The 12,049-nt window shown below is 39.8% G+C and overlaps 1 protein-coding gene across 1 annotated transcript in view; it reads left to right on the plus strand.

Moving 5' to 3' along the window:
• The first annotated feature begins 899 nt into the window (after positions 1-899).
• Positions 900-12,049, plus strand: part of ldlrad2 (low density lipoprotein receptor class A domain containing 2) — a 67,094-nt gene continuing 55,944 nt past the window's right edge. Inside the window, exons 1-3 of the mRNA XM_030728759.1 lie at positions 900-1,082; positions 1,197-1,369; positions 5,152-5,258. Of these exons, the coding sequence (XP_030584619.1) occupies positions 900-1,082; positions 1,197-1,369; positions 5,152-5,258 (463 nt within the window). The remainder of the gene's footprint in view (positions 1,083-1,196; positions 1,370-5,151; positions 5,259-12,049) is intronic.

Here is a 12,049-nt window from a genome sequence, read left to right on the forward strand (position 1 = left end):
GTTGTGTCGCGTCGCCTGGTCGTGTGTGCACGTCTACGTGTACGAGCTCGAAATTTCACATGCACGAATGTCGCCGGTTGCTTAGCTGGAGGAGAGCAAGCGATTGTCGCCTCATCGCACAAGCTCCATAGGAAATGAATGGAGAGCGAGCGACGTCGCTGCCCATATGTCGAGCCCCTTACTGCACCACCAGTCTGGATCGTTCCAGCCCACTTTAACCCCTGAGTATATCACTATAAACTGTCGTGGTCCTGGGCCGTTTGCCCAGTGTTTTTCGGCAAGGTTCTGTTTTTTGTTGTATTACTGACTGTGCGTGTCACTTTCCTCAACTTATATGCACCAAATTTTGACAACCCTCTTTTGTTTCCTAAGTGTTTTCTGTCTTATACCTGATCTAGCAACAACTAATCTGATTGCAGGAGGTGATTTTAATTGCATTTTAGACACTGTTTTGGAAAGGTCCTCATCGTATCCAGTTAGTCCTTCAGACTCCTCAAATATTCTAAATAATCTGATGAAGCCACTTAATCTGGTTGATGTTTGGAGGACTCATAATCCCATGGAGAAGGAATATTCTTTTTTTTCACAAGACCATAAAATATATACAAGGATTTATTATTTATTATTTCTTAATTGATTCTAAGATAACAGCAATCGCCAAGTATCACAAAATTTTAATCTCAAACCACAGTCCAGTTTCTATAGGTATGGTCTTTGGATAGAAAAAAACCCACTATAATTGGCGATTCAATTCAAATCTCCTAAATGATAAAATATTTCTGGAAAAATGCTCACTCACTCGATGAAGAACTATTTAGCTTTTAATAATACAGGTGATGTCTCAGACTCAACTCTGTGGGAGGCTTTTAAATTAGTGATAAGAGGTTTTGTCATATCCTATGAAGCTGTCCATCACATTTGACCTCTTCCAGTTTGCCTACCGGCCAAACCGCTCCACTGAGGATGCCATCTCCTCTGCTCTTCACCTGAGCCGTGCATATCTGGAGGAGAAAAACACTCATATAAAGATGCTGTTCCTGGACTTCAGTTCGTCATTTAGCACCATAATTCCGCAGCATCTGGTGAACAAACTGGAATCCCTGGGCTTCAGCACGGAACTAGCTGCTAGACTTCCTCACTGAACGACCACAGTCAGTAAGGGTTGGACAGAACATCTCCAATGTCATTACCCTCAGCACAGGATCCCCCCTCAAGGATGTTTACTGAGCCCCGTGCTGTTCACCTTGATGACTCACGACTGTGTCCCTAAGTCTGCCACCAACTACATCGTGAAGTACGCGGACGACACTACAGTGGTGGGCCTCATCAAGGATGACAATGACTTGGCATATAGAGAGGAAGTCGAGCTGTTGGCGGGTTGGTGTAGTGCCAACAACTTGATCCTGAATGTGGATAAAACAAAAGATACATTTATGAATCTATACTGCTTATTTCTTTGATTCGGTGATGCCATCTATCACATTATGTTAACTTTTAAATCTATGCTGGTATATAATTTATTGTTATATTTTCTTATATCTAAAAATGTTCTGTGTGAGCCAAAATGCAATGAAATTTCATTCTGCGTACATTTGTGTGTATAATGAATGACAATAAAGGTTGTCTAAGTCTAAGTCTAAAAAAAACAAACAAAAAAACCAGAGGAAACAAAGGTTATCAGTTATAGATCTGCAGCTCACCCTCCTTGAAAAACATCACGAGGCTCCGTCCTCATCTTTATTGAGCATGATTGTTAAGTTGAAGCATAAATATAACCATATTCTCTCTAAGCAAATTAACATTTTACTGTTGAAAGTGAGGCATAAACAATTTGAGTTGCGGGATAAACCTGGCCCTCTGCTCTCACGACAGATATGCAGGCCACAGGCTAGTAAGGCCATACGTAATATTAGAAGTCACATGAGTTCCCTCGTTACAGACCCTGTTGAAACAAATAAGTATTTTAGGGATTATTATGAAAATGTATACAAGCCCCAAAGCTCTGCGACAGAAAAGGATATTCTTCAGTTCTTGTGCTCCCTCTCGCTTCCTAAAATAGACTGCAATGCACAAAAATAATTTAACGCTGAAATTACATTACAAGAGGTTGTTGTGGCCATAAAAGAATTCCCAAGTGGTAAATCACCTGTCCCTGATGGCCTTGGTATTGACTTCTACAAAGCCTTTATCGAAGATGTGGCCCCCCTACTGCTGAGGATGTTCAAAGAATCAATAAAGAATAAGAAATTACCAGATTCATTATATACTGCAGACATTTTTTTAATATTGAAAAAGATAACGATCAGACTGATCCATCATCTCACCAGCCTATCACTCTTCTCGGCAGTCATCTTAAGCTGTTCACCAAAATCTTAACAAATAGATTGAATAACCATATTGCATACACACAGACCAAGTGGGGTTTATTCCCAGGAGATTCTCTTTTTTCTCTAAATCTGCAGTACTTACACTTGATGCTCACAAGGCATTTGATCAGGTTGATTGGAGATATATGCTGTTAACAATTAGAGAATTTGGCCTGGGTGAAAGCTTCAGCTTGTGGGTAGAAATGCTTTATGCCCACCCAACTTCATCAGTCCTTATCAACTCCGGCAGATCTCAAACTATACAGGGTGTTCAGCAGGGGTGCTGTTTAAGTCCTCTGCTGTTTGCTTTGAGCATTGAACCCTTCACAGTAAGCATTAGATATAACCCCCAAATTACCCCTATACATTTTGGCAAAATCGATCACTATTTAACATTGTATCCAGATGACATAATTCTGTTCCTTTCACAGCCTGAAAAATCCATCCCACCTTTATTGAACCACATTAGTGATTTTGGAAAACTATCAGGATGTACTGTAAACTGGCAAAATGTGAATTTATGTCTCTGAGTGAGGATTTAAATCCCAATTTTCTTAGGAACTTACTGGTAAAAGTGACATTGCCACATTAAATAACTTGGAACTACAATCCCTAAGCAATCTGACCAGCTTTATAGACTGAACTACAAAGCTCTGACTGATAAATTTAAAAGTGATGTTGAACACTTCCCTTGTCTATGATTGGCTGCATTAATGCTGTGAAAATGGTGACCTTACCCAGATTTTTGTATATATTCCAGAATATACCCATTTTTCTATGTAAAGAATTTTTCAAATTATTAGATTCAATCATTATTTAATTCAGCTGGGGATATAAATCACATCACATCAATAAGAAGCATCCCTGCAAGTCAAAAGAACTAGGTGGACTAGGGCTTCCTGTAGTTCAGCACTATTATTGGGCAGCTAATGCACGTGCACTTGCATACTGGCAGGGAGCTTATCCAGTAAAACCCAATGATGCCACCCCACCATGGCTGGCCATAGAACAGGACATCCCTCCCAGCACTACTCAACACATCTAATAAAGTCCTGTTCCATTCAGAGGAGGTGGATTCATAGTAAAACAGTCATTAAAAATGTGGTACCAAATTAAAATAAACATTTAAACTGACGGACACTTCCGTTTTTGCACCCATTTCTTATAATCATATATTTCATCCTTCTCAGTCAGATTCCATTTTCTCCTTCTGGAAAGGGAAAGGCCTTGTTACCATGAAAGATTTGTATATTGACAATGTCTTTGCCTCATTCAACCAACTCAAAAGCAAATTTGATTTACTCTTTTTTTTTTTTTGGTACTTGCAAGTTAGAAATTACACTAGAGCAAGCGTTTTGAATTTTGAAGCTTATAACCAACCAGATGAAGCCTACTCTCGTCTAATAAAGGAACCTGGGACCAAAAGGCTAGTGTCTAAGTTTGTAAGCCTGTTTTCAACTCTAACTGCTCCAAGTACACTTGAGAGTGAGTGTGCTGGCAGAGGGAAATACTAGGCACCATTACCTCAGAGTATATATGGCGTGAATGTCTTTATGGCATACACAAATGTTCAGTTTACTCAAGACACCAACTAATCCAATATAATGTCCTACATAGACTTCATTATTTGCATGTTAAGCTGCATTCATTTTTCCATCCATCTCACCTTTATGTATAAAGTGTAAACAGTGAGACGGCACTCTGTTCAGGTTATCATTTATATGGATGTTCTGTTCTGTACATTGAAAATAAATAAAGTACTTTAAAGGATGCATTAAATCTAAAGTAACAAGCCTGTTTTGAAAATGTAAGGAGTAGATATTTGTGTAAAAATGTAGGGAGTAAAAGTAAAAAGTTATCAGAAAAATAAATAAGTAAAGTACAGCAGGAAATCCTGCTTCATCAGAGTGTGAATGTTAGAAAGTGCTTGTATGACTGTGTGTGTGTGTGTGTGTGTGTGTGTGTGTGTGTGTGTGTGTGTGTGTGTGTGTGTGTGTGTGTGTGTGTGTGTGTGTGTGTGTGTGTGTGTGTGTGTGAATGGGAGTATGATACATGTTGTATGAAGCGGTTTGATTTGAATAGCACTATATGAGAACCTGTCCAATCATTTGTTATCTCTGAGTAATTTTCAAATTATTATTTACAAATAATTTACTAATGCTTTGGTCATGACGATTTAATGATTTACTAATGTTTTATGAATGAAATAAACAATCTTTGTCATTTGTTAATAGCACTTATTAATTACCTAAAAATGTATATTAATATTATTAATATTTTGTTAATATTTTTTTCAACATTAAGTAAACACATACACACAACACAAAGATTATTACTCTTTTTCTAATTAAAATGTATTTTCCTTTCAAAAAATGTTGCAAAGTGGCTACAGTATATATTTGATGTACTGATATGTGCTTAAATGAGAGAAAGAGCTAAAACACATAAGTCAGAAGGTGAGTGGCTCATGAGAGTTCAGCTGACCAAATGAACTTTACATCAAGCGACTGTACCTTTATTTTGAACAGAAGCTTTTTCCCCCTCTGGCGTGACAGCTGATTGGTTGGGTGTTGTCAAGGAGATAACAGGACACGTACACTGAGGGAGTTGAGAAGGGGTTCAACTCTAGTAAAAAACCGAGAGTTGGTTCTTAATGATGTAGAGCAGAGCCAACTGCCAAATGGACAGTTACACTGCCACATGCTGCAACTTATCTTTTGCTGTGATCAAATGTGACAGTTTATGTGAACTGTGAACTGACTGGATCCTATTCTGTTTTGCACAGTATCCCAGCTTGGATAATGGAGGTGGAGACCTGCAGGCAGCGGGTGTTAAAGCTGCTGGTCATCCTGCTCTGCTTCATGGCTCTCCCAATCTTGGCCATCGATACCGGTAAGTTTTTTGTGTGTGTGTTTTTTTATTATGTGGATACACCGATGAGAAATACTCTTCAAATTCAGGTAAATGAGGTTCAGACCTCTGGTGAAAAGGATACTCGAATTGGCACTGCTTCTCTGCAAAACTCACTGATTGTGGCACGCGTGTGAGATTCCAGGTAAAAAACAAAGTTATGTTAAAACTATTATTTAAATCATAAGATCATTTTAACAATCATAATTATGTATATTAGTGCATATTAGTATATTAGTATCTATCAGTGCAGATTTTTTTCCTTTAATATTTAACAAGATTATAACAGGAACAGTAATCTGTAAAGCCTGTTTTTTTGTTTTGTAATAAATGAAATTATATATAAAACACAGATGAGTGACTGGTAAAGAATTCTAACCTTAAACTTAAACACCATCAACATGTTACAAATAAACTGGGAAAAGCAGGGCAAGTTTTTTTTTTTTTCTAAATCACCTGTAGGAACATCTCACAAATACTGAGGTTAATAAGTCAATAAATTTTACAGCTCACAAAATTAAAGGAATAGTTTTAATCAGAGTCTTATGAAAATTTTATGTTAAGTATCTCAAAATTTCAAGTAAATAACTCAAAATTTTGAGTTAACTTTGCCAAATAGGAAGCTCTGTGAGTGTTCATCATTTTCCTTACCTGGAAGGCATCTATTGTCCAATGGTTCAAAAGAAAACATTGTTTCCTTAACTTTTATGCAGCTTTTATTTCCTAGAAGGCATTCAAAGGTTAAAAACCTGATGAGTTTGTTCACATTTGCTATACTATGCTAGCTAACTGATACTGTTGCTACCTGATTTTAAGTGCATGTGTCATATGCTTCCAAGTTACAAGGAAATGACCTCTTTTATGAAACTTCATGATTCGCAGAGCTAACTCAAAATTTCAATTTATTAATGTGAAATTTCTTGAAATTTCAAGATACCTAACTCAAAATTTTGAGTGCTCTAAGAGAACTGGATGAGCCCTACCAGAGCCCTAAAAAAAGACCTCCAGGAGGCCACTGGTGTGAATGTCTCTGACTAAATAATGAGAAACAGCCTTCATGAGGGTCTGATGTCCTTTAGTGGGCCCTATGCTCACTGCCCAGCACCGTGGAACCCAACTGGCATTTACCATAGAATACCAGAACTGGCATATCCACCACTGGTACTCTGTGCCTTTCACAATAAGAACGGGTTCACCCTGACTTGAAAGAGTCTGGAGAAGCCATGGAGAACGTTGTACTGTTTGTAACATCATTCAGAATGACCGGTGTGGTGGTGATGGTGTGGGTTAGGCAACATCAGCTTAACTGCCTTTAGGTACTGGGTTGAAAATGTTGAACTCTTTGTCAGACTGTACACTTGGTGCAATGGGTCCTGGGTTCCTCCTGGTGCATGACAAGGCCTGGCCTCACGTGGCGAGAGTATTCAAGCAGTTAAAGGAATTTATACCATTGGATGGCCCTCATGCTTGCTTGACCTAAATCCAGTGGAACACCTCAGGGGCTTTACGTTTTGGGCCATCTCAAGGTTAGCAGGTTGTGCCTCAATTCAGTTTTATTTATACAGCACAACAAATACTCGCTTCAAGACACTTTATATTGTAAGGTAAAGACCATACAGTTATTATAGAAAAAAACCCAACAATTAAAACGACCTTCAATGAGTAAGTAATTGGTGCTTGCTGAGAAATCAGAAACACAGGGATACTCATTGTGCGGCTCCCGAGCCACATGCAGCTCACCATGCTTTATTGGTGGCTCTCGTGACCGGTTACAGCAATACTGCAGAACCAATACATTTTTAAAGCACGCTACAGAAAGATGTAATGCACTCTACATTCCACGCACTTGCATTCTATTTCTCATTTGGCCTCAATTAAAGTTTGTTCCAAATGGGGGATACTGTGGAAACTGGCAACATAGACACTGTTTTCAACAGCGCACTGCCGCAGCCACACTGGGACAGCAGAGCGCTACACGGCAGCAGTGATTCTACAAGTTAGCTAGCACAATATAGTCACTGCGAAAAATGGAGCAATCTATAATCAAACACAGACAAAAAACATACGTGAGAAATAGTGAAGATCAGGGGCCTATTCCAGGAAGCATGTTCCACAACCTCTGAGTTTATAAACCTACTCTGAGTTGATCAACTCTGAGATCGGCAACTGTGAGTTTCCCGTTCCAGAACAGCTGGCAAACATGCTATGACAAATGTCTCAGCTTTATACATTTTAAATATTTCAGTACATTTAGAGGATGAGGCATTTTAATTAAAGAATGCAGATCGTGTCAGGAAGATGAAGCCATTATGAACAGATCCAGACTAGATGAGCTGCAAAATAACTGGAGCCTGAACTGGATCTGGACCTGATCGCGCCTGAATCTGTGATCCTGATCCATTTGGATCCTCTTGCTGCGTGGGTGGACTCGGGCACGGTTGCGGATGTGTTATAGAGCCTATGATCAGCGATTTTGGTGATTTTCAGTGGAAAATATGTGGAAATTCACACTCTGGATTTCAGACAACGTAACCTTCAAAATAACATCATTTAAGTCACTTTAAATCAATTAAGTTCAGTTTTCAAGTCTTTAAATATTTCAGCCTCATCTTCACTCATTCACATCATCTCCAGGATCTGGACATTTTTCCATCCACAGTGTGTTCTGTGTCAGCAGCTTCATCCAGATCAGTGTGATGTAACAGTGATGCTACAGTAACTACAGTAAATGTTTCAGAGGAACTGACTGACAGTTTGACAGCTGCGCTCATTATAAATCCGTGACATCATCGCTGTCTCCGTCCTTACAGCCTGTTGATGAGCGAACGACTGTAAAAGCTTCATGTTACGTACAAAAATAACGAACTAACATCTAACTGGGATTTCAGTGCTTGTAGAAACATAAATGTCTGCAGATGAATTCGCTCCTCTGACTGCTTTGCAGCAACTTTATGAAGGAGGAAATGACTGGGAGTGTCAGACAGGTGGTTCAGGTGCAGCAGGAGGGGCGGAGTCAGAGAGATATTCAGAGTTTGTTGGATAAAACCTGCCAGGTTAGGGTCACAGAATCTGTTACCATGGTAACTGACTCAGAATTGGAGTTAGCTCTTTCTGGAACTGAAAACCTGAGTTTCCCTCATTTTAGGGTTAACAAACTCATTATCAAACTATTAGCAAAATCTGCTTTCTGGAATAGGTCCCAGGAATTTGAAGAAGAAAACAAAAATCCACACGACGATGTTGGAGAGGGGACAAGCACATCAGTGATGGGTGTTTCGAGTAAAAACGTACGGTGCTCACAAGATGAGCAGAGAAAGTTTATTTGAGTGACTTGGGGTGATATTGTGGCTCTCCCCTTGACTTTGATCAGTCAATATGGCTCTTTTGAAAAAAATAGTGAGGATCACTGTTTTAACAGGAGGAAAACTCTGGCAGAACAAGACTCCAGGAGGGGTAGTCATCTGCCATTGGGGTGATGGGAGGGAGACAGGACAAAAGGCATGCTGTGGAAGAGAGCCAGAGATTAATAACTAATGATTAAATGCAGAGTGGTGTATAAACAAAGTGAAAAGATGTACAGTGGCTTCCAAAAGTATTCATACTCCTTGAACCTTTCCATATTTTGTCACATTACAACCACAAACATAAATATATTTCACTGCAATTTAAATTGAAAGACCAACACAAAGTGGTATACAGTTAGATTCAACTCATTGTCATTGTGCGCACAAGGTACACAACAAAATGATGGTTCCAGATCACTCACCCAGAGACAAACATCTGCGGTCATTCAGCCAGAGACCAGCGCTACCGTTAGGCAATGTGGTTTAAGTTTCTTGTCTAAGGACACAACGCAGCGCAGGGACAGGCTCAAACCTGCAACCTTCCGGCTACAAGGCAAGCGCCTACCCACTGCGTCACTGCCACTAATTGTGAAGTGGAACAAAAGTTATACATGATTCAAAACATTTTTTACAAATAAAAAACTGAAAAGTGCGGTGTGCCAAAGTATTCAGCCCCCCTGAGTCAATACTTTGTGGAACCACCTTTTGCTGCAATTACAGGTGCAAGTCTTTTAGGGTATGTCTCCACCAGCTTTGCACATCTAGTGACTGAAATTTTTGCCCATTCAGATTAGATGGAGAGCGTTTGTGAACAGCAGTTTTCAGATCTTGCCACAAATTCTCGATTGGGTCTAGGTCTGGACTTTGGGCCATTCTAACACATGAATATGTTTTGTTTTAAACCGTTCCATTGTAGCCCTGGCTTTATGTTTAGGGTTGTTGTCCCGCTGGAAGGTGAACCTCTGCCCCAGTCTCAAGTCTTTTGCAGACTCCAACAGTTTTTCTTCCAAGATTGCCCTGTATTTGGCTCCATCCATCTTCCCATCAACTCTGACCAACTTCCCTGTCCCTGCTGAAGAGAAGCAGCCCCAGAGCATGATGCTGCCACCACCATATTTGACAGTAAGGATGGTGTGTTCAGAGTGATGTGCAGTGTTAATTCTCCGCCACACATAGCATTTTGCATTTTGGTCAAAAAGTTCAATTTTGGTCTCATCTGACCAAAGCACCTTGTTCCACATGTTTGCTGTGTCCCCAACATGGCTTCAGGAAAACTGCAAATGGGACTTTTTATGGTTTTCTTTTAATAATGGCTTTCTTCTTGCCACTCTTCCATAAAGACCACATTTGTGCAGTGCACGACTAATAGTTGTCCTGTGGACAACTATTGAGCTGTGGATCTCTGCATTTCGTCCAGAGTCACCATGGGCCTCTTGGCTGCATCTCTGGTCAGTGCTCTCCTTCTTCGGCCTGTAAGTTTAGGTGGACGGCCTTGTCTTGGTAGGTTTACAGTTGTGCCATACGCTTTCCATTTCCGGATAATGGATTGAACAGTGCTCCGTGAGATGTTCAAAGCTTGGGAAATCTTTTATAGCCTAAGCCTGCTTTAAACTTCTCCACAAACTTATTCCTGACCTGTCTGGTGTGTTCTTTGGACTTCATGATGCTGTTTACTCCCCAATATTCTCTTGACCAACCTCTGAGGCCGTCACAGAGCAGCTGAATTTGTACTGAGATTAGATTACACACAGGTGGACTCTTTTTAGTCATTAGCAGTCATCAGGCAACTTCTGAATGCAATTGGTTGCACTCGGAGAAAAGGGGGCTGAATATTTTTGCACACCACACTTTTCAGTTTTTTATTTGTAAAAAATGTTTTGAATCATGTATAACTTTTGTTCCACTTTACAATTGTATAACACTTTGTGTTGGTCTTTAACATTGAATTCCAGTGAAATATATTTATGTTTGTGGTTGTAATGTGACAAAATATAGAAAAGTTCAAGGGGTATGAATTCAAGGGGTATGAATACAAGCCACTGTATATCCACTGTCAGACAGCATAAGAAGATCATTTGTAACTTTCACTAATGCTGTTTCTGTACTGTGATGACTGTCCAGAAGTTCGGTGATGTCCACATTATTGTCAGGCATGCATACAAGCATGTTATGGCCATCTAAACTACTGAGTACCATTTTGAGTTCCTACAGTAATATTTCAGCAAAACTGACTGGAATAGAATTTGCTAGAGATGATCTGTCCCCACTACTGTGGGCTAGAGAAAATGTGGAAGATGAAGGCAACAGTGATCCCCGTGTTAATCGAAACACTTAGGGCAGTGACCCCGAAACAGGCTGAGTGAGGAATTTTTATGTAGTTATTTTGATATACAGATGCTGGTCATAAAATTAGAATATCATGAAAAAGTTAATTTATTTCCATTCAAAAAGTGAAACTTGTTCATTCATTACACACAGACTGAAATATTTAAAATGTTTATTTCTTTTAATTTTGATGATTATAACTGACAACTAATGAAAACCCCAAATTCAGTATCTCAGAAAATTAGAATACTGTGAAAAGGTTCAATATTAAAGACACCTGGTGCCACACTCCAATCAGCTAATTAACTCAAAACACCTGCAAAGGTCTTTAAATGGTCTCTCAGTCTAGTTCTGTAGGCTACACAGTCATGGGGAAGACTGGTGACTTGACAGTTGTCCAAAAGACGACCACTGACACCTTGCACATGGAGGGCAAGACAGAAAAGGTCATTGCTAAAGAGGCTGGCTGATCACAGAGCTCTGTGTCCAAGCACATTAATAGAGAGGCAAAGGGAAGGAAAAGATGTGGTAGAAAAAAGTGTACAAGCAATAGGAATAACTGTACCCTTGGAGAGGATTGTGAAACAAAATCCATTTCAACCACCACGCACAGATGTATGCAAGACATGGGTTTCAGCTGTCTCATTCCTTGTGTCAAGCCACTCTTGAACAAGAGACTGCGTCTCGCCTGGGCTAAAGACAAAAAGATTGCTGCTGAGTGCTCCAAAGTTATGTTCTCTGATCAAAGTAAATTTTGCATTTCCTTTGGAGAGGCACAGAATCCACATTGCTTGAGGTCCAGTGTAAAGTTTCCACAGTCAGTGATGGTTTGGGGTGCCATGTCATCTGCTGGTGTTGGTCCACTGTGTTTTCTGAGGTCTAAGGTCAATGCAGCCATCTACCAGGAAGTTTTAGAGCACTTCATGCTTCCTGCTGACCAACTTTATGGAGATGCAAATTTCATTTTCCAACAAGCCTTGGCACCTTCACACAGTGCCAAAGCTACCAGTACCTGGTTTAAGGACCATGGTATCCCTGTTCTTAATTGGCCAACAAACTCACCTGACCTTAACCCCATAGAAAATCTATGGGCTATTGTGAAGA

Source organism: Archocentrus centrarchus, chromosome 5 (genome assembly GCF_007364275.1).
Source record: "Archocentrus centrarchus isolate MPI-CPG fArcCen1 chromosome 5, fArcCen1, whole genome shotgun sequence".
Lineage (NCBI taxonomy): Eukaryota > Metazoa > Chordata > Actinopteri > Cichliformes > Cichlidae > Archocentrus > Archocentrus centrarchus.